This window comes from Chelmon rostratus, chromosome 17 (assembly GCF_017976325.1).
Source record: "Chelmon rostratus isolate fCheRos1 chromosome 17, fCheRos1.pri, whole genome shotgun sequence".
NCBI classification, from domain to species: domain Eukaryota; kingdom Metazoa; phylum Chordata; class Actinopteri; order Chaetodontiformes; family Chaetodontidae; genus Chelmon; species Chelmon rostratus.
The window spans coordinates 10,135,766-10,156,726 of NC_055674.1; the positions used below are offsets into that span (position 1 = coordinate 10,135,766).

General features: G+C 43.9%; 1 protein-coding gene across 5 annotated transcripts in view; it reads right to left on the reverse strand.

The window, feature by feature from the left end:
* Nucleotides 1-20,961, reverse strand: part of cyth1a (cytohesin 1a) — a 42,461-nt gene continuing 21,500 nt past the window's right edge. For 3 of the 5 annotated variants that reach the window (XM_041956181.1, XM_041956180.1, XM_041956183.1), the window contains exons 2-13: nucleotides 14,447-14,529; nucleotides 12,325-12,389; nucleotides 11,038-11,104; nucleotides 10,819-10,937; nucleotides 9,188-9,268; nucleotides 8,842-8,954; nucleotides 7,840-7,988; nucleotides 7,642-7,754; nucleotides 3,847-3,925; nucleotides 3,676-3,744; nucleotides 3,209-3,363; nucleotides 1-2,166 (exon numbers count right to left, since the gene is read on the reverse strand). In XM_041956181.1, the coding sequence (XP_041812115.1) occupies nucleotides 2,088-2,166; nucleotides 3,209-3,363; nucleotides 3,676-3,744; nucleotides 3,847-3,925; nucleotides 7,642-7,754; nucleotides 7,840-7,988; nucleotides 8,842-8,954; nucleotides 9,188-9,268; nucleotides 10,819-10,937; nucleotides 11,038-11,104; nucleotides 12,325-12,389; nucleotides 14,447-14,529 (1,172 nt within the window). In that variant the 3' untranslated portion in view covers nucleotides 1-2,087. The other 2 variants (XM_041956179.1, XM_041956184.1) reach the window with 2 other exon arrangements.

Sequence of the window (20,961 nt, forward strand, 5' to 3'; positions counted from 1 at the left end):
TTGAGACAAATTTGCCTTTATTTCAGCTTGATTAAATGGTAATGATCAAAACCTCAAATCAAACATTATTAAACAGAATAACAAAAGAAAATGGCACAACTAATAAGAAACAAAAATGGAGACAAAATACCCACTATACATTTAAGTATGTACAACTTTGATAAATAAACCAATACTGTCTAGAATTATGATTGTTTTGCATTTTTCCTTATTTCTCTAGGATTAGTGAGCAGAGAGCAAGAGAACCAGGAAACGGAGAATGACGAGGAGGAGAATGACCAGCAGGCACAGATGAAGAGAAGGGAGACGACTGCAGATAAGAGTAGAGACGACAACCGCTCGGCGCGCAACTCGGACCGCAAAACTGTACCTCAACACAGCTTTTGCTACTTGCTGAGATGACGCGTCACTGACTCGGCGTGAGCACTCGGTAATCCTGCTCCTCCATCCTCTGCTTCACCCCAGTGCATTCCTCATACAACTAGCAGTTTCATATTGTTTCACATGACTTTGGATCCTGAGACGGCAGACAACCCAGTCTTCTCCAGGCATAGCTTTGATGAACCACGTGTTTATTTGTGCTGCTTTAAAGCCTCTACAACAATATGCAATATATTATGTCTTATACATAAACAACCTGAAGCACACAGTATTGTACAATGATCAATGAGGTCGGGCTGAAGGCCGAAAATGATACCAGTTTGTGTTTTGCCATTAGAAAGCAACTCTTGACAAAGAAAACATAGAAAAGGCAGAAAATGAAGATTAAATGTTGTTCGACTGGGAGAAGAAAACTCTGTGAATTACTGTCGCTAACCAGCAGCTTTTCTCATCACATTTCATCTAGAGCGCCAGGCACTGTGCAGCAGTAAAAGTAACTAACAATTAAATTGCTTTTTTGTATGATACAGCAATAGAAAGTGGTCGTGTGTTGGTGAGAGCAAGAGGAAAAATGTATGGGAAGAAAAAAAATTTAAAAGGGCCACCAGTTGTTATTTCCAGACAACTTAAAACCTCAAAAAGAAGCCCAGGGTGATAAACAGTCATCCCCTTACAAAGACAATAATCCCCTGGATGCATCTCCAGGACCTCCAGGAAATGAACAGCAAGAGCCAGATCCAACACCGAGACCCTGTCCAGACAAGCAGACCCTCTCATGTGCAGCAGTGCGTCTCCACACTGCGGCTTCACATTTACAAAAAGAAGAGGAAGAAAAAAAAAAAACAGTTCAGTCTGGGACACAGATGAGGCTTTCATTCCTCACATGGCTGTCGTGTTGTGAACGGGATCCACGTCGACGGCGACATGGAAAGTTTCAGAACATCGTAACAATCTCCTGAGTGGCAACTTTTTTTTTTTTTATTCGAACAGAGAAGTTTTTGTTTTCTTTTTTCTTTTCTATAAAATCACTAACAGTTGGCAAGTTAGACCCTTCCTCCCCCCACCTCCCCTCCCCTGTAGTTTCTGTTGCAAGACCCTGTTTTTTTCTTTTTTTTTACAAAAGCAAACAAACAAGAAAGACTTGAGAGGAATCGACAGTAAAAGCTGTAAAAATAGACACATATTACCCTAACATATTAAAGCACATCAGAAAGGGTCTTTGCTTCTCTTTCTGAAGATTTTGGTTGGGGTGCCACACTCGGTCAGACCTGCTGAGTTTAAATGATGAGTGCTACGGGGGGCTGCATGAGTGTGTGCATGTTGTGTATGTGTGCAATGTATATGGGAATTGTTTGTTTGTTTGTTTTTTAAAGCTTCTTCAAAGGGGATTTTGCTGAGTTACACAGCAAGATTCCCGTTTGGCCTCATATACACAGAGAGCACATACAAAGCTGAGAGAGAAGGAGCGACATTCAGACAGGAGGTTAGAGGAGGCTTTGGCCCTGACTCTTATCTAGAAACCCCAGCATGCTTCCTGTTTTCTGGCCTGTAGAGTCCAAAGCCAGAACTAGTATGTATCCTAGAGAAATCCCCTGGAGAGGCACACCTCAACCGTGGCCTCTGCACTGGGCCAGACAGGGCCAGCAGATACCCCCCCCCTGGACCCCCTGCTCTGTCAAGTGCAACATCAGGAGCGCTGAGCAGCTCTAGTGCCTCTTCATGGACGACACCTTCTTCTTCCTGGCTGCCAGCATCTCGTAGAAGGGGTCTCTGCTGATGGCGGCTCTGTGGGAACATGTCAGTGAATGATGATAATGGCAAACTGTGCAAACTGCTGCACTCATACAGAGCTGTAATGATAAGATACAGTGCATTAGCATGCAAGTACGGCTCATTTTACCAGTTTTTATTGGTTCATTTTTAGAAGTTATGTGTGGATGTGTCTGATAAAAGTCAAATGAGGCTGTAAAACCTTTTCTGTTAACCTTTAACCATCTGTTTTTATCTTACTTAGAGGATCTGCTCAGCATAATCAGCACTTATATTTTTTCCCCCCATTTTTCTCTTTGCATTCTATAACCGGAAAATGTTGTAAACTGTGCCAATCACAAGAGCGCCTCATTTACCGTACGCTAGAGTGATTGGCATCTGCAACAGGAAACATATTGTGGAAGTGTGAAGAAGTCATGAAAAATCTGACAAAAACAATCTGCAAATCATTATCACTATTATTTTGGTTAATACCGAGATCACAATTATTACCACTATTTCACACTGACTTTGGAAACTTCATTGACCTTTAACATATCTGAGTCAAAACTTGCACTTCTTCTTGGAGTCATAACTCTGAACACACAGACACGAAACCCTTTTTTGATTCAGTATGACTGTGTGGGAATATCACTCGCTCTGATGTGCATCGCAAATTAACATCCAAAAATCTGCTTAGAAAACATAGAAAAAAAAAACTATCCTGAGAATTAGCATGTTTTTGGTTATCCAGTAATCCTGTTCATCCAGAAGTGTATTAGGTTATACTTGTAATGGTGCCAATTGTCCGAATGTAACCAAATATAGACACTAAACTGACTCAACGGCAAACATGGCATGCCAACAATTCCTGTTTACGTCCCCAAAAGCCCCCAAATTTAATTAGCTGTAGTTCCCAAACTTGAGCACAATTATCCCCCCAATCAAAGCAAGATAGAGAACAATAAAAAGGAGTGACTTTGAAGACCCTGACCGACAGTGATGAGCCTTACATGCACGTTTCAAACACACCCTGTATCATACTGTGCCTCTAAGAAGTGACGGAAAAAACATTTACTTGATGCTGTTCATCCATTCATCTTTCTCCTCAGCAGTGGGGGCGGAGATGCGGTAGAAGGTGTGGTTGCCCTCCACGACGCGCCCGTCAGCCTCTGTCTTACAAGCTTTTATCACCTGGTCCTTGTTGTCAGGAATGAAAAGCTCAAAGCAGTTCTGCAGAAGTGAAGTGGAAGGAGGTTAGAAATTAGAGATAGTAGAGAAGTATTAAGAAATATTTAAAGAAATAACAGAACACTATAAACAACTAGCTCTGTATAGTTTCACGTGTCCATATCTACGTCACATAATGGTGTTTTGAGTAAAAATGGTCGTCAATAAATCTGCCTGTCAAGTGCTAATGATCAATTATATCTATTGATGTCTAGCTGTGGAAATTCAACTGAAATAATCCCAGTTCTGAAAATGCCAGCCCTGGTCTGACTGGGTGTAATCACAGAATGAGCCAGTAGAGGGAGCTGTACTTACAGGCTTCTTATCCTCCACCTCCTTGATGCTCAGGTTCTCCAGCGGGATGATTCCTCGTGGCTCTTTGTCCTGGACAAATATATGACATGTAAATGACAGGGCGCTGCATGGCGGGAACAACAGGAACAAAGTGAGCGGCTTCCTCACTGTGAGAAACTGAGCTGTACTCACTGTGGTGTACTCAAAGTAGTACAGACAATTGTCTGTGAGGATGAACCACCTCCTCTTCCAGGTTTTAACTCGTCCCCCTGTGGAGCAAGCAGCAAGCGTCAGAGAGAGTCGGCAAGACAGAAGGGAAGAGGAGCGAGCACCGAAGCACCGGGTCGAGCAGCAGACAGGCAAACAGATGAATGGGCGGACAGACAGATGACGGCTCCAGAGGACTCCTTTTACCCAGAACATCCCCCTATTCACCCTGATCCACCATGCGCTCACCACCACCACAGGTGCACAGCCTTCAGCTCTCTGGATGTTTTCTTTATTTAATAACCATTTTACACCTACACTTTAACAGCTACTGGACACTTAACAGTTAAATAGCTGATAAATGGCACATTAAGGAAAATTGGACTTAATGTGATGATGTGACACCATAAAGCTTCATGTCCTCCATAAATGTCTTGCTGTGTATGGAAACTCTCCTCACTTGCTGACTCAGAGGAGTAAGTCTGGGGAGCCAGGATCAATAGACAGGACATAGATCTATGTGCTCTGTATTTACTGAACTTAATGAACTACCACCCAAATGAAGTTACCAGAGGACAGTTATAAATGTGGAAAACACTCCTATCAATATATGTGAGGAATGAATGCGGAAAGTAAGGAGTGACAGAGGAGGAAGCTCTCTTTCACGCCCAATGGGGGCTCTCATGGTTAACTCTGCGCTTGCTGATCTGTAGCTGATCTCTGACCCCCTTTTATCACCCATACTTCCTGTGAGGGGAAACCTGATCACAGTAGCAGATGGCAGTCTCACTCTGGGAGGATGGGATGCCAACAAACTGAGGAGGGCAGGAAGCTCAGTGCCTGGAGCTATGTTCTGCTTCTCTACAGGCATCTCAGACTTGAATTTCCTGTTTTGGCTTTGTTAAGTTACTTCTCAGTCATATAGGAGCAGTGTCCAGTGAGGTGGGGGGGGTGCTTTCTCTCTAAGCATGACATTAAGACCTAAGCCTTGTCTAGACTTGGCTATCCCACCACCAATGTTAGTAAAAAGCTGCATTGTGAAACCCATCTACCAGGATAGAGGAGGCTTTGAAGATGTTTATATACAGACATGTAGAACACACTTGTATTATCATATAGCAGCACTAGTGCTGTATATGATCTCCCATCATACCACGGACATCATGATAGGTCAAACGCTTCAGTCTATGCTTGTTATTATCTACAGACGGCATCAACACGTTTCACTGGACAGGCAGAGATGGAGGGCCCCTCGCCACATCTCGACTCGTCAGCATGTTGCGACAAAAAAAGCAGACGAACAGAGAACACAGACGCGATGGCAGAATCACACAACTGACGGCCTGAGAGTTGATTGGGTTGGGCTGGAGGCTGTGATTGGTTTCATGGTCATGTCAGTTCCTGTCACGCCAAGAAAGAGAGATGACCTCCTCCCCCGTGCAAGAATGTCTGGGACGAGGCGGGACGTCCCAGCGGATTGTTGCAGAGGTGCATGGATGGTGCTAGGCCGGAGTGGAGCTGAGTGGAGGGCACCCATGCAAGACGGGACTGTGGGAGGCCGGGCGAGTAGAGGTTAAGAGGGAACGGGTTTTCGTGTAAATCATATCCAGTTGGTGACAGGTTTATGATCCCTCTGGAAATGATTTATCTTGTCAGGATAAGTTAGTAACGCGTTTTAAGCTTTTTTTTTTTTTTACTGCAAAAATACCCTAATCACATTCAATTTGAACGTTTTTGCACCAGGGCTCTTACATTGTAGTTAATAGGAAAGATGCATCAAGTACAACAATGCACAGTCAAACTACCAACCATGTGCACCAGAAGTATATATTTAGCATGCATGAATCATTTGAATCATGCCTGAATCCCTTTCTGCACACTCCTCTGCCCACGCTTCTCTCCCACAGTTTGGCCCAGTCCGGTCCAGCACCACATCGGGCCGCAGCCACACTGTTACTCTTCAGATCCATTTACAGCATAAGATAAGGAGAGCAGAGCCACACTGTTGAAAAGGTGCAGTATTCCCTTTTCCATGCAACCAGAGAGCAAAGAACAGTAAGCCAATGGGTAAATGGGTTCATGATTATTTTGGAGTCAAGCAAAAGTCCTTTGTTGTTCTTGCTGTATGGAAAAAAAGGAATAATGCAGCTTCCACAAAAACAGATCAAAGAGAGTGACCACCACAGCATACAGAGAAAAGAGGGTCAAACTGCTCAGTAGAATGGTCACAAAGCATCAGCTCCCCGAGTCAAGGCCACGGGGTGGCCCTCGGCAACCACCCACAGAGATAAAAGAGTTTGGACAAACCACCAGCTCAATGAGAGACTGAACAGACAAACATCTGAAGTTCAAATGAGTCAATGGAGAGACAAGAAACAACTTAAAAAAAAAATCCACAGACAAAACAAACCCCTGTGTGAACGTATAAAAAATGAGGAAGAGAACAAAAGCATGGCGGACCACCAAAAGCACCTGAGAGCTGAGAGATGGACTAGCGTTTGGGAAGAGCAGGTGTACATACCTCCTGAGGAAAGACAACAGCCAAAATCATGGGAACAAACAAACGAAGAGGAAAAGGAAAAAAAAAAAATCAAATTAAATGATAAGGAATTATTGCACCACAGTCCTGTTAATCTGGTTCCAGAGAGGCTTTGATGCACTGCTTTACATCTTAAATTTCTAATTTGAGAAGACCGTATTTTCTAATGAGGGTCAACAGATTTGACATATCTGCTGTTATTATATCAGTCCACAAGGGGGAGTTCTACTGTAAAGCACTATATCAAAATATCGCCTCCACTTGGATCCATTTCTGTGTATTTTACCTTCCACCCGCATTGTTTTACTCAATTCTGCCAATTTGGAGTAATTGGAGAAAGAGTAATTCCTCACTCCCTTGGTGTAGTCGGTTGTAAAGATTCACAGCGATTGAAAGATTAAATTTCATTTGGCACATTCATGCTTTATTAGATTCATTGTGAATCTGTACAACAGAGAGAGAGATTTCAGAGGAAACAGAGGATGAAGAGCTCAGGGGTCCAGGGTTGTGCTTTTCTGTTTGCAGAGTGACTCTGACCAGTAAAAAAAAAGTATCAGCTGACATCCTGTGAAAGGTTTCTAATGATACAGGTATAGGTGTGTGTGTGCTTGTGTTAAAGTCAGAAATAAAAAGGTCATGACAAAAAGTCCTTAAAATTACACTGATAATCAATCAAAACAATGGCACCAAGTATGAACATCTCCAATAAAATTTACAAAGAGGACAAAAATGTCCTCAGGAAAATGCAAAAACTCTAATAAATGGCCTCTCAAATCAAACATTTCTAAACATTGTGTATGTACCGTATGTGTATGTTTGTGTATGTGCAGACACTTGATTTACAAGCTATAAAAGTCAGCACTAGTGCATGTCAGTGTATGAATATGCCCTGTCTTCAATAATTCAAAGGCCTCCACATGTGGTGGTCTGATCTCAGGGCCACATTCATTATACATTAAAGCGGGAAGAGATGTCTTCAGATGTCTCGGCCTGAGTGCATATACACCTATCTACAAGTCCTCACAGGCACCTTTACACACACACACCACACACACACGGGTTATTGACCTCAGAGGAGACATTGGTTATCACTTTATGGAGGCAGAGATTCAGCCTTGTGCTGCTTTGAAAACACAACACAAAGTGATCTATCGGCACAGCCACACTGATGAGAGCGCTATTGTTTTGGCTATTCGGCATGTGCCCACAAAACTGTGTGCGCCTATTTCCAGTGTCACTCACCCAGTTTTAGCAGCCAGCCCTCTCGGTCTGGGTTGAAGAAAGTGTGTGTGAGGTCGTTGCCGTCATCCTCAGGGATTTTGAAAGGCTCATTCTTGATGCTCTCATACAGATTCTACAATAAAAAAACATTAACTGTGAATACAGAGCAGGTTTGACACAAATAACAGGAGCACAGTGAGTTTTAAAGCCATACTGACCCTGAGCAGGTCTTCAGGTAAGTCTCCTCCATCGTTGATTCCTCTGTTCATAGAGATGAATCGCTCCACGGTAGGCTTGTCCTTCACATTTGGGTTGTGGAGGCTGGTGTTTAGCATGATGATGGCAAATGACAGGATGTAACAGGTGTCTGTAACACACGCACACACACAAACAAGAGTGATCACACCACAGAGAGGGATGAGCTTTATGAGATGGAAAATGCCGTCTTGCTGTTTACCATAAAACTGCTGCCAGTGTTTAATGTGGTGTTTAAATATGAATGTAAATTAGCTGAGCTGAAAGGATTGCACTTAGGGGACCACAGTCGAACAGAGAGGAACAGATAGGCGAAGCTTCGTTAGCGAGGAGAGTGGGCGGGAGTGAAAGGCTGCGCGTGGGTAGCTAAGTATGCATGTGTGTTTCTGGCTGTGCCCGCTAATGTGTGTGTGTTTGCTAAAAGACAACGTGGCCAGCACACGGCTGACGCAGCAGCACTTTATCTGGCCCGTTAGGCTGTTGAGAAGTCCCATGCATTATTCACATCCATCTGCATCTATGTTGGAGGCAGTCGGCTGTCTGCTACGGGCATTATTTCCCAAAAGCCAGACAGACAGTCTTCCATAACACAGCTCACCTCAGCAGACTTTGTGTCTGCTAAATAAAGCAGCTCAGATACGAGTTCCATCGGCATGCTATTAGAGCTCAGAGCGATGTGGAAAATCAAGTGCTTCATGGAGACAAACGTTCATCCAGTATAATGTCTTAAAAATAAAGTTAAAATTAGTCATTATTCTTATTAGTAGTAGTAGTATTCAGTATTCATCATTATTGCTGACAAAATGCCTCTATTTTTGACTTATTTCACCAACTGCAAGACTTACTCAATAAAATTAAACCCTACATGCAGTTCACACTTGTATTTAGTCATTTTGTTTGTTTCACTGCTCACATATTTACAGCAATTTAACCAAAAGTGAGGCTATATGGCATGACGTTGCTACCTGTGGACTGGAAAACGCCAGGGTTGCATTGGCAGTAGCGCTGAGCGAAGGCCTCCATCATGCGGTCGATCTTCTGAGCTTCTCCCGGCAGCCGGAAACTCCACAGGAACTGTCTGTCCGGGGACACAGCTCAGTAGTTAGCAACAGACTCATTTCCACTGTGAGAAAAACTTAACGAGCTCTCTTAAGGCACAAGACGGAAACTAACAGCTGCATCTTTACACGATGCAAAAAGGGTGACTGTCTCACTCATGATCAAACATAAAAAAGGGGGCAAAGCTATGAGGACCTAATCAAACATTTGATGCGTGTGTCGCAGACCTGAGCATGCAAGTTCCTGTCTTACCTTAGGGCCTGAACCAGGTTGAGGTCTGTGAACTCATGAAGCTCCACAAAGGCATGGAGGACTTGGATGTTGAAATCATCTCTACAGGAGACAAAACATGGCAAATTTCTTACTGGTAAACATTTAAAAGTGCTATGGTTGCATAACCATAACAAAGTGAATGTACAAAAGATGAACGCTGCTAGTAACGGTTATGAAGAAGAAGAAGAAGAAGAAGAAGAAGAAGAAGAAGAAGAAGAAGAAGAAGAAGAAGAAGAAGAAGAAGAAGAAAATCAATGCAGCAGAACCAGAGATATCTCCTTTTTTTAGATGCATTCTTCTTCCTTGTCAAAACCTGGCACCTACATTACCCACAATGCAGCTCATCCAAAGATAGGCTACAGAGGTCACACCCTCAGATTATTTTCATTTTCGAACTTGTGGTCTTCAGACCAAACTGATGTTCAAGTGACATCACTTGAGATGACTTCACATAGCTCCCTCTGGAAACAAACAATATGCAGTAACACGCCCCAAGACCCGTAAACAGACTGTGCTAAATTGGTGGACTTAGCCATTAAATTGATGAATTACCAAACAAAATAGTTGCCAATGAATTTTCTGTTGATTGACTAATTGTTGACTGATTAATTCTTCTTGCTCTAAAAAACAACTATCAGTACCAACAAGCAAGTCTATAAGAGTATATTTTAAGTGATTTTAAGGCTAAGGCTAAGGCTAGACTTAACTTTGCTTGTATTGTAGTGGTTGGCTCAAAGCTCTTCAGAACACTATGATCGCTGCCTCATTTGAAAAAAAGACCCCATCAGGAACGTGCCTGAGGACTCCGGGTGTGATCTGGCTCTCACAGGCTTAAGAGGTCTGTGACACTCTGCATACTCCTATCAAACCAAACAGACGAGGAAAAACACCCTCCACCTTCCCTTCATTTATCATCTAATCTGGATCGTGACATCATTCCTGACCTTCATGCCCTTCAGAGTAAATGATCTGCCCTGTGAGATCATGAGACGGCTCTGAGGAGCTCTCATAGACTGAGTCATATCCAGTCACTACTGGTCCCTGTGGACAAGTGACCAATCGTACCTCAAGCCCCCCCATACAGAGCAGTTGGAGAGCTTGATCACAATCAAATGGAGAGCAGTCCTCAACAGCATGAGCTCCATTTCCTGGATCGACCTCCAGAGCACACCCTGACTGTAACACAGCCTGGGCAGTACATACCATACATCAGGCCCATTATGATTTCCTGTATTATGTGTTCATTCTTACATTGATGGTCTGAGGATGGTCTGAAAGATGGTTCAAACACGCACATTCCTGAGTTATGAGTCTCTTGATCATGTTACTTATGAATGAGTAAGATAACCAAAGACAGATGGAGGCTATTGAGCAACGGACATCGTCTTGAGAGGATGATCTAAATGTGGGACCAATAAACTGTGTTTGGGAAAGGATGGGTGTGTGCCTGACCAAGAGGAAACACAGCAATAAGGAAAATATGCACTCGCTATTCAATGCTTTTATCAAACCACATGGATGAGTGTTGGTGAATGATGATAGAGAGAGTGTGAGAGGGAGGAGTGGCTAGATAGCGGGGAAAAAAAACAAAAGCCAATCTCCATCCTGACCTTTCTCCGAGGTAATCTCCAATGGCTGTTTTGTTGAGGCCTTCGCCCTTATAGAGGAACTGAGCAATGTCGTCGCTGGTATTCTTCAGCAAGTCATTCTCAATCAGGAACTGGATCCCCTGAGAAAGAGACAGGGCCCCAGGTTACATCCTGCTTATGAAAACAAGGGACAAAAAAAAAAAAAAAAACATCTCTGAAGAGTCAGATAATTCCACCTACCTTTTTGGGGTCCATGTTGAATTTCTTTCGGCCCATGGCCACCTGTTTATTCCTCTGCATATTTTTCCTGAAACATCAGAGTGTAAGTTAAGTTTTTCTTAAATATGAATCTAATGTCACATATGAACAAATGAACAAACTGTGGCATCTAAAAAGTATTTGGTCTTTAAATGTTAGAAAATGGCAAAAATAAGCCAAACTCAAGCTTAAGTTTTCAAATTGCTCATTTAGTCCGACCAACAGTCCAAAACCCAAATATATCAGATTTAGTATCACAGAAAACTCAGTAGAAAATATACATTTTTGGGGAGCCAGAATAAGTGATTTTTGTCATTTTTGCTTGATAAACAACTGAATCACTGCTCTTTCATGCTTACATATTCAATTTTTTTTTACCTTTAAATATGACTCACGAATGAAACTGCATGCAAATCCAACAAATTGATGGTCCGTCATTGTACTTATTCATCAAGGCTCAGACCATTCCAATAAATGTATTCACTTCATTTCCTGAAAGCATCTTTCTCATTAACATTTTCCATTTGTTTGGCAGAGGTCGGCCTTTCCTCCCCCTGGACCGCGATGACAAAGTGTTGATAAAGCGTCATGCAACATCATGCATATGGGAATGTCTCATTTCTCAGGCCTTGAGATATTCGGGGGGTCAAAGTGCACTCCAAGTGTCCGCCGTCACCATGGTTACATCTCCATCCCCAGCCGGGGAGAGGTCACCACTTCTTCCCACTGATTCACTCACACCAGCATTCCTTTGGCTTTTGTCTGCCAAAGCCCAACACGCAACTGAACAGATGCTCCACGAGGGCGAGAGCGCAGCCTATCGTGTACTTTTTTCAATAAATGGATCACAGGAAACTCTGATCACAAGAAGGTGCTGCAACCCTTAATGGGTTTTAGATCCAGGAGAGAGCGCTTTAGGATTATTCAGTAGCTGATGGGATCCCTATCCACTTGAGTAGACCAAACCCGAGCACTCCCTCCCTTGGGACCATCCATTGTCTGCTTCTGCCTGTACACCCACTGCATTATTCAATGAGGCCTCCCATCATGGGGGTGTGCCTGATGAAACATTTAAACTGCCTTAAAAGCATAGCCAATTTGGGGAGTGTATTTTGTGTGATGGGATGGCCCAACTTTGCCATCACACATTCATAATTGACAGCTTAATTTGCTAAGTTAATAGAAGGCAAACAGCAAGCTAATTCAGGCAAAACAGAGCTGGAATTGTGTTTTCTGTTGGTGAGAAGGGTTTAGATCCCTTGTTCTTACCTCTCCTCAGTGGAACCCAGGTTCTCAATCTCACTCGTCACTTCTGCTATCTCATCCTTCAGCCGCTGCAGAAAAGACAGAAATGTTACGTTTTAAAATGTCACGAGTATGATGAATTCATGTGTCCTCACGCCAGGAGGCATGGAGGGGTGTGACCAATACAAACAACATGCAAAGTAAAAACACACAAGGGCTCTATTAAACAGTGCTGAGGGAGAGGCTGCCGTGTCTGAATCACCTGTTTGTCTGACAGCCAGGTGGCCTTTTATCACGTAATCGGCGCAACAAAGAGTGCAGGCTCATTCTTCACACACTGCTGCACATCCAGCTCCAGCTGTTCCCTCAAACTAAAAACTTACAGTAACTCTCTGTATCTCATATCAGCGAGTGTGTTTGCATGTGTTTGCTCTCCTAAACAATCCTCTTATTCTGTATGTGATTAGGCAGAAAACATTCGGGGATAACCTCAATACAAATGGAGTAAGAAAGCGTAAAAGTGGATTATATTTTGTGTGCCGTTTTAGTGATTAATGGCCTTAGAGGCAGATTTAGTCGATTGAGCCAGGCCCGCTGGTGCCAGACTGGCGCTGTAAGGGCAATGCAGAGGGTAGATGATGGAGAGGGTGATGTAAGCCTGATGAAAGTGCAGAATAATAGACTGTAGCATAAGAGAAGTCCTGTATATAGACAAAGCTTCAACATTACAAGTGAAGGTCGCAATCATCAAGCCTCTTCATTCATATCCAGCTGAATTGCTAGTCAATCATTTTTTAAGTGAAATACCAAGTCACTATAGGCCAAACCACAAAGGGAATATCTGTGTTTTCAAGGCCTGCGCAATCACAACACATTCCTCAGATGCTTGCCTCCACAAACAAAGGCTGTGCTCATGCAGGAAAGCGGCTGGTTGTGGTGGTGGGGGCGTTGACATGCAGGACAAGCAGAGGAGGGTGTGGGAGCCATGGAGGAGAAGAGGGGCCAGTGTGCAGACCCCAGAGGAGGTGAGGAGGAAAGGATAGGGGCAGCAGCGGTGGCCAGAGAAGGGGGATGGGCAGCGGTGGTGGCCCAGGCTCATAAAAGAGAAGGTGTCGGATCACGCCTCCAATGTTTGTCTGTCAGGGCTGGCGGAAGTTGCCGACTTGGACATCTGGAAGCCAACACCCTGACAGTCAGTCTGCCACCCCTGTGTGTCATTTGCTTTCAGAGCTGGTCACTGAGTGACAGAACTGACCTGAGCAGCTAGCTTTGGTTATCAGCTGTGCTCTAGGGTCAAGGCAACAGCCCAGAAAATTATCATGGGCTATGGACAGGAATCAGACAAACTACATTAGGGAAATTCAGGCGAGCTGATTTGAATCCTGGCTCTCTTTGGAAATCAGAGAGCGCATGAGGGATATTCAACTGGCTGCATGAGCATGTTCCTCATAAGAGCATAATCCTATTTTATCTGTATGCAGGATCATTTGCTTGTCTTATTTTTATACTCACGTTATAGTCAAAGCCACAATTTGTAAAAAACAGCCAAAAGAGATAACTTATATCCATTAATGGAGGTCTCTGATTTACAGCATATGATGGCTAAACAAGAAACAGAGATGGTTGGCTAAGGAAGAGACCACTTGGCAGGAAATTCCTCACATTCCACTTGGGGTCAAGTGTTTTAGGGACTCCTTGAGAAAGAGAAATTTGTACGACCAGATAGAAGGTAAATGTTTAATCAAAAAGCAGAGGAGGTGCAGTTGTAGCTGAAGGCTGTAGAAGTGAGCCAAATGTCTGGACTCTGTAGGTCACAGGAATGCAGATCGTCTTGCCCCTTGAGCCTCTAAATCTCAAGCCTGCTCATTTTAAAGGGCGGATCACCTAAACATTTAATCAAGATTAGGCCGCCTGTGATATAAAGTTTAACTGGATCCAAGCAGCATAGTAACATTAAAAATACGTGCTTTCACAGACAAAGTTACAGCACCCTAAAATGTGCTGCAGGTAAAATATACTCACTTTCAGTGAAAATCAAGCAGTTTACTTTTTACCTGAAACAACTAAATGTTTGAAAATGTGTAGTTTTCTTTCTTTCCTAAGGTTCATATATGCTTAAGGTTCCTACATCCTATTCCAGTATTACCTGAATGTCCTCCAGCAGCTCCTGCTTGCGCCGGCGGATATTCTCCAGCTCCTGCTGCTCCTCTGGGGTGAGGTCGTCCGGCACTGGGGAAAGATGAGAGAGAAAATGAAGGGTTAGGATAGAGGGGCCCAAAATACAATGCACCTTTATCCTTTTCTATGCATATGTATCCCCTGAGGCATGTGTCAGGGCACAGAAATGACATTACACTCTATAATTTTCCTTGATATCAGAAGGTGATTGCCCACAGGGAGTGGTGCGTGGAGTATGCCACAAAGAACATGCAATGACAGTCATGAAGGATGCTTCTCAACAGCAAATGACAGGAGGAAAGGGGGACATATCAGACAGCAAACACTCTCACCAACAGTGACTCAAGTCTGCAGCGGAGAGGTGCACTTTGAAGAGGTTTTAACTTTTGTCCGGCTAAATGAAATAGCTCAGGTCAGCCAAGCGGCACACAAGCATCAGTGCCGGAGTAGCACAAATGTGACAGGTCTCAAAGAGCTGCCAGTCCTCCTGTCACTCACACTATAGGCGGTTATAATTAGTCTGTGCAGAGGACTGAGGGGCGAGCAGTGTGTCCTGATTGATGGTGTATGTGTGTCTGTGTGTGCGCAACCCCTACCTGCACTCAAGGCATAAATGGACACACTAGTATCAGCACACTAATGACACTGGCAGTCCAAGCACAATCCCTGTTCATTTACTTAAGCACGATGCTGGAAGCTTTTTCCCCTTACTCTCTCTTTAAGTCTCTATTTGAAACCCATGCTATTCTTGCATCAGAACTGCTTGGTAATCATCCTTAAAAGAAGACAATAATTGCTTGCTTGAATTTTAAATAGATGTCGATATGGAAAACTACTTTTCACTTGCTGGAGAAAGAAAAAAAACAATGATGTCCTTTAGTGGGACAGGACAGGCACTAATAATAATCTAACATATGTTTTATACATCCAAGTATCATAGCTGCATAATACAGCATGTCCACTGCAACTAGACACATGGTAGTACTGCAATACTGACAATGACATTGGTCAAGAAAATTACGAGTTCTGACAAAAATGTGTATTTTGAGCTGACAGTACTGTCTAATAATAGAGGTAATTTAAGAAACGCCTTTCAAGTATTTCCAGTCTTTATGAATACCCATCATAAACTGAACTTCCTGTGAAATAAAATGAAAGACTGTGCCCTCTGAGGTGTGGGACACATACCATTTGGCTGCGTTCCTGCAAAATAACTGCCACACAGTATTTGACAATGTCATGAGCTACTCAAGTCATAGCGGTTGTTATGCTAGACGATGATCTCTGTCACTGTCATTTTCTCTGATTCCCCCAGTGGCCAAGCAAACCTTCTCCAGTGACTCCTCCTCCTCTCCTCATTACCACAGCAGCAGAGTTCAAAAGGTTAAAGGGGTCGAGGCTGTGACGGATGCAGCAGATTTCTGAGACCGTTTAACAAGGTAATGGTTATAGAGCAGTTGTAGCTGAGGAGCGAGGAATCTTCAACACAAGGTCTCTAATTACTCATTCCACAACACTATGATTCCACAAATGACTTGGAAAAAAAATCCATTTTCCTCAAACTTTTTCTTTACTTTCCTAAGTGAAATCATTAACTCAACACTGGTCCCACATAATCCTCTGATACCGTAGAGGTAAAACTCACGAGTAAATGTGAGTGGCTAAACTGTGGACACCGTGTACCTGCAGTAAAAAGGTCAGTGGAATGAAGGTTAGAAAAGCTTAACAAAATCTGGCACAGCAATCAATAAAGCGAGGACGAGGCCAGCCATCCAGAAATTATGAGCTTCATTGTGCTTTGAGACCCACAAACATGCACAGCTTCACAATTAGCAAGATCAGCTCATTCAACTGAAGTCAAAGAAGAATTAATCCAAAGGTAAACTCTTGAATAAATGAGCAGTTAACAGACGTCCTTGAGACAACATACATATACGCTGCATAATGTAAAGCACTTATTTAATAACAGAAAGCATGCTAACCTAAACATCTTGCGGAACATGGCCATGATGTCCACTGGTATGTCTGCTAATATTTAACACATCAACAATAGACAAAGGGATTCCAAAACGAGAGCCTTATAGCGGGCTGTTAAGGAGCTCCAAGACAAAGCCATGTTGTCTTCCTGTCTTGTTTTCAGACAGCTGGGGGAGCATGGCAGTCCACTCGAGATTGACCTTTCACACATCATACCTCACAGCCTACAGTATCCCTTGGCAAACCAGCCCCATCAATCCCAAATGTTCAGCGTATCCATGGCAACCATGGTAACCTCTGCACAACTGTTCTCACTTACAGAGGGAGCTGACAACAATATAAATAGTTGCATAACCTTTTTTTTGGTTTTGTCAGACAGTTCCCTCAAGAGCAGCTCATATTGGGGAAGACATGTTGTGATGCAGGCCGAGATGCACAACAAGCCACAACACACAAACACAAAACAAAGTGCTGACAGGTCTGAAAAAGCATGCGTCTTCTTGCATTTAATGACCCTGTCCCCTGATTGACTGGAGGAGATAATGTCGTGTTGAGCAAACCCAGAGCAGGCCGTGTGTTCAACAGTACAAGAGCAACAGAGAGGATGAGAGTCTGTTCCTCTTTCTGGAAATATGATGCAAGGTTGGGCGCCTGGCGGACGCTGAACAGAGCCACGCCACACAAAACAGGACAGAAGGACCGAACACAACACAACCACAGCGTTCCTGTTTCAGAGGAGAACCACAAAGTGAAGGACTGACAGGAGGGAAGAGCTGCAGAAGAGGACTATAATTTGACACAGAGGAGGAGACAGAAAGAAACTGAGTAAAGGAGTGGAATTATTTGAGGATGGAAATCGTCTGTTCACTTGCACAAACAAGGAGCTTGTGGAAAATCAGCATCTCTCCTCATCAGCAGAGCAGATGCATGATGACAACCTGGTCCTGCAATTAAAGGGAAGGATTTCAACCCAAAGGGCCTCCCTGCCACCCCATCTGACGCCACCCACATGATCAGACTTATTCATCGAGCCAATCAGGTGCACACACCACTGCCTTCCTGACTCCACCCAAAATAATAAAACCACATCAGGGAAGGGAAAGGCCCCAGCCACGCATGTGCAAGAGATAGGCAACAAGTGGGTGTCATTTCCCAGAACACAGCAGATGACAGGGGGGAACCCATCCACTTAAGTAAATGCTGAGAGCTGCTTGTTTCCCCTCCGACTGGGAGCGCTGCTTGGCTGTCGTTCAGCAAACTTCTGCACTGGTAAGGCCAATAAAAAGAGGCTGTCATCAGAAACAGACAGGAAATGAGAAAAGCAAACGATAGACAGGGCAAACGGGGTAAAAACAGAGTGATGGAGAGCACCTGTTCAAGTTAAAGCTAATTAACAGACTTACTGATACATCAGTAATATCCACATCCTGCTGATGCAGTGATACGATATTCACACATGCAACATGCACTACTAATCGGCTCTGCCTATATCTGACTTCCCCTTGAGCAATCTGACTGGGGCAAGTCTGTATGCAGCGATTTCCACAGGCTGAAAGAGAAACACGGGCCGCCTACATCTTCACTTCTTCAGGGACTCACGCTGCTTGGAAAACAGGTCATTCAGGGGAATCACATGCACATGGAGGCGTGCAGTCATGCACATAGACCAGGGTACAGTCACATGCACTCGCATGCGCGCACATGCGCAACACCCCCACGCCGATGCCCAGGGGCCGACAGCGCGTCCCCCGCTGTGCCTGGCACCGTGTCAGTGCCCGGCGACTTGCTTTTTGTTTCAACTGTCAACACGAACACCATCTGACTGGAACTGTCCAGACTGTGATATTCAGACTGAATCCATTACGTCACATGTCTACTCAGTTTCAATTTGAGAGATTATTAACCAAAGTCAGTAACAGGAGGCAAGACAGGACATGTAATGTAGGAAGAGAATGAAACTTGTTTCAAGAAAAGGAATAAAAAATAATTTGCATTTGAATCCTGAAAATACCCCATTCCATTAGCTTTTCTGAAAGAATATTAATACATTAAGTCCTTTATTGGACTGAATAACTTCCTAAGACCGAGGTGGTGCAAAGCGATTTGTGGTGAGCAGATAGTGACAAGACACAAGTGTCCCTCTGCCAAATCTGGGACAGTTTAATCTGAGCTTTGTCCTGCCATGCCCTGGCCCTCATTACGCCTGAGTGCTGTTTAACCTAAATTTATGACTCCAAACACCCGATACATTTCCTTTGAGTAAAATCATGGTGCCCACTCTGCCCACTGAATTGGTGCATCCCTATTCCCCCTTCAACAACTACATACAACCTCTTCTTGTGAAACTCACGTGCCATTTTTGATTCACCACAAATTTTCATTTGAGCCCAAATCCCATTTAACATCAATATTTTGAGACTGTGCATATCCTTCTCTTTTGCTTTTAAGGGCGTCTGCAGAGTTTCTAGATGGGCGAAGCAGTTTTTAGAGAGGGCTGGGTCAGCAGAGAGCACCAGGGAGGTGACATCAAGGGAGATACCAATTATAGTTCCTTCTCCCACAGCGGCAGAGCCCACTAATACACATCTTGATTGCCATCCTGGCAGAAGAGGCAGACGTCTCATTTCCACCCAGATCACTGAAGAACTCTCCTTGGAAAATAAGGAAATTAGAATTCTGAGGGCTTGTAGGATCTCTCAGCCCCACCTCCCTGCAGATGTGACCCAATTTAAGGAGCTCCACTCAGCGCACATGGACTTAAAAAAAAACTTAATAACTGTATGAGCTCCTCACCTAGGTTGCCCCCAGTGATCCGGCTACTGGACAGGGTCAAAATACACACACAGGTGAACTCATCTACACTTCACAGATCTTAAGGGTGAAATGACAGTTTAGTGTGACACAAGATCTATTTTATATCTATATATATAAGATTTATATCTACTGCGCAACCTGCTGTGTTTTATGGCTCGATGAAGGTTTTCATGCTGAAATGTGGAATCCCGGTGCTTGTCAGCAGCAGATGGGAGACATCAATGAATATATTCACACCTTAACGCTGCCTATGATCTGCTGACTGAGGGAATATGCAAAGAGATACACATCCATTTCTGCAGCCACGTGCCTGAGTGCCTGTACATGATTACATTTTGATGAAGTGCACACTCTGATCGAGGGAGATGAATGACACTGGTGGCAGAATTCACTCCCTGTACGAGGTCCTTCATCTGTTGACAGCTTTTTTTTTTCTCCATATATCTGAGTGAGAAACAGCCTCCATTTGGTCCTCACACACTTTCCATTAGGCTTGATTACCATTCTTCTTCTTCCCACATCATCTCTCCTCTCATCTACTCATATCTCTTCTTTGTACCCACTGCTCTTTCGGTTTCTACACAATCTTATCTCCCCTCGCCTTGTTCCTTAAGGCTGTTGTTGCACAGCCTTAACAGTTACGTAGATTGTTGCCTTCAAACCTAAAATGCACCCTCCACCCCCAAGGTCTCTGTAGGCGCCAATCAATCGACCTCGAGCCTAAACCAATAGAGCACCAGCTGTAACAAGAAGCAGTCTACTTCATGATGAGGTTTAATGCATTCAGCGCAACACACACATACAAGCAATCAATTATGTGAGCTGGGACGGGCAAAAAAAACAGACACAGAACACCAAGGTCTATTAACATGGCTCTAAGCTTTGTGATCTTTCCTGCTGTTTGCTGCTGGAACAACAAAAGGTGATTTAAAACGTGAACGTCTCATCCGTTGATCTCTGATCTGAGGCTGAATCTCATTACTACAGCAAATCCCAAGGGATCCCTCCCTCATATATATTTGAAACAACCCCCCAAACAGACAGATACACACACACACATCTTCTGAACCAGACAGCTTGTAACAAAGCTGAACAGGGGCTGTGAAGGAATGCCAGTCCTACACATGGGCACTGGCCCTTCACCTCTGATCTCCACATCCATAGCTGCCACTCACAAAAACAGATGACATGGGTCACTAGTTATAGTGTCGATCAAAAAGCCACAAAGGGTCAAACCTGCCCTGGTCTGAGGGTAGGAGGAGGTGAAGGCAGGACTGAGAGAGGAGAGATAACAGGAGAAGGAGTCCTGTGTTTGGCCATGGAGGCGTGGGACGGCGAATGGCAGGAGAACACAGAGACGGTGGGAAGAGCGGTGGGACGATCACAGCTCTCCCTTTGTGTCTGCAACTCTCTGGACATTCCTCAACCAGGCCCAGGCACGGGGACCGACTGCTTCAGCATCCTTGGCTTTACTTATGCGTCCAGACTCAACATGGCTATCCCGGTTTGCTGAAACCACTTTTTTGTGCCACTGAGTTGTATTATAAAGTGAAATCTCTACAGCTGTGGTCATAAAGCCTTTGCTTTCACTTTTACTGATCAGATATATGATCCTAGCGGGACAAATTGACACTTTTCTACCATTCCCCTCAGTTTATAGAGACACACCTCATCCCCACTGACAGCACCACA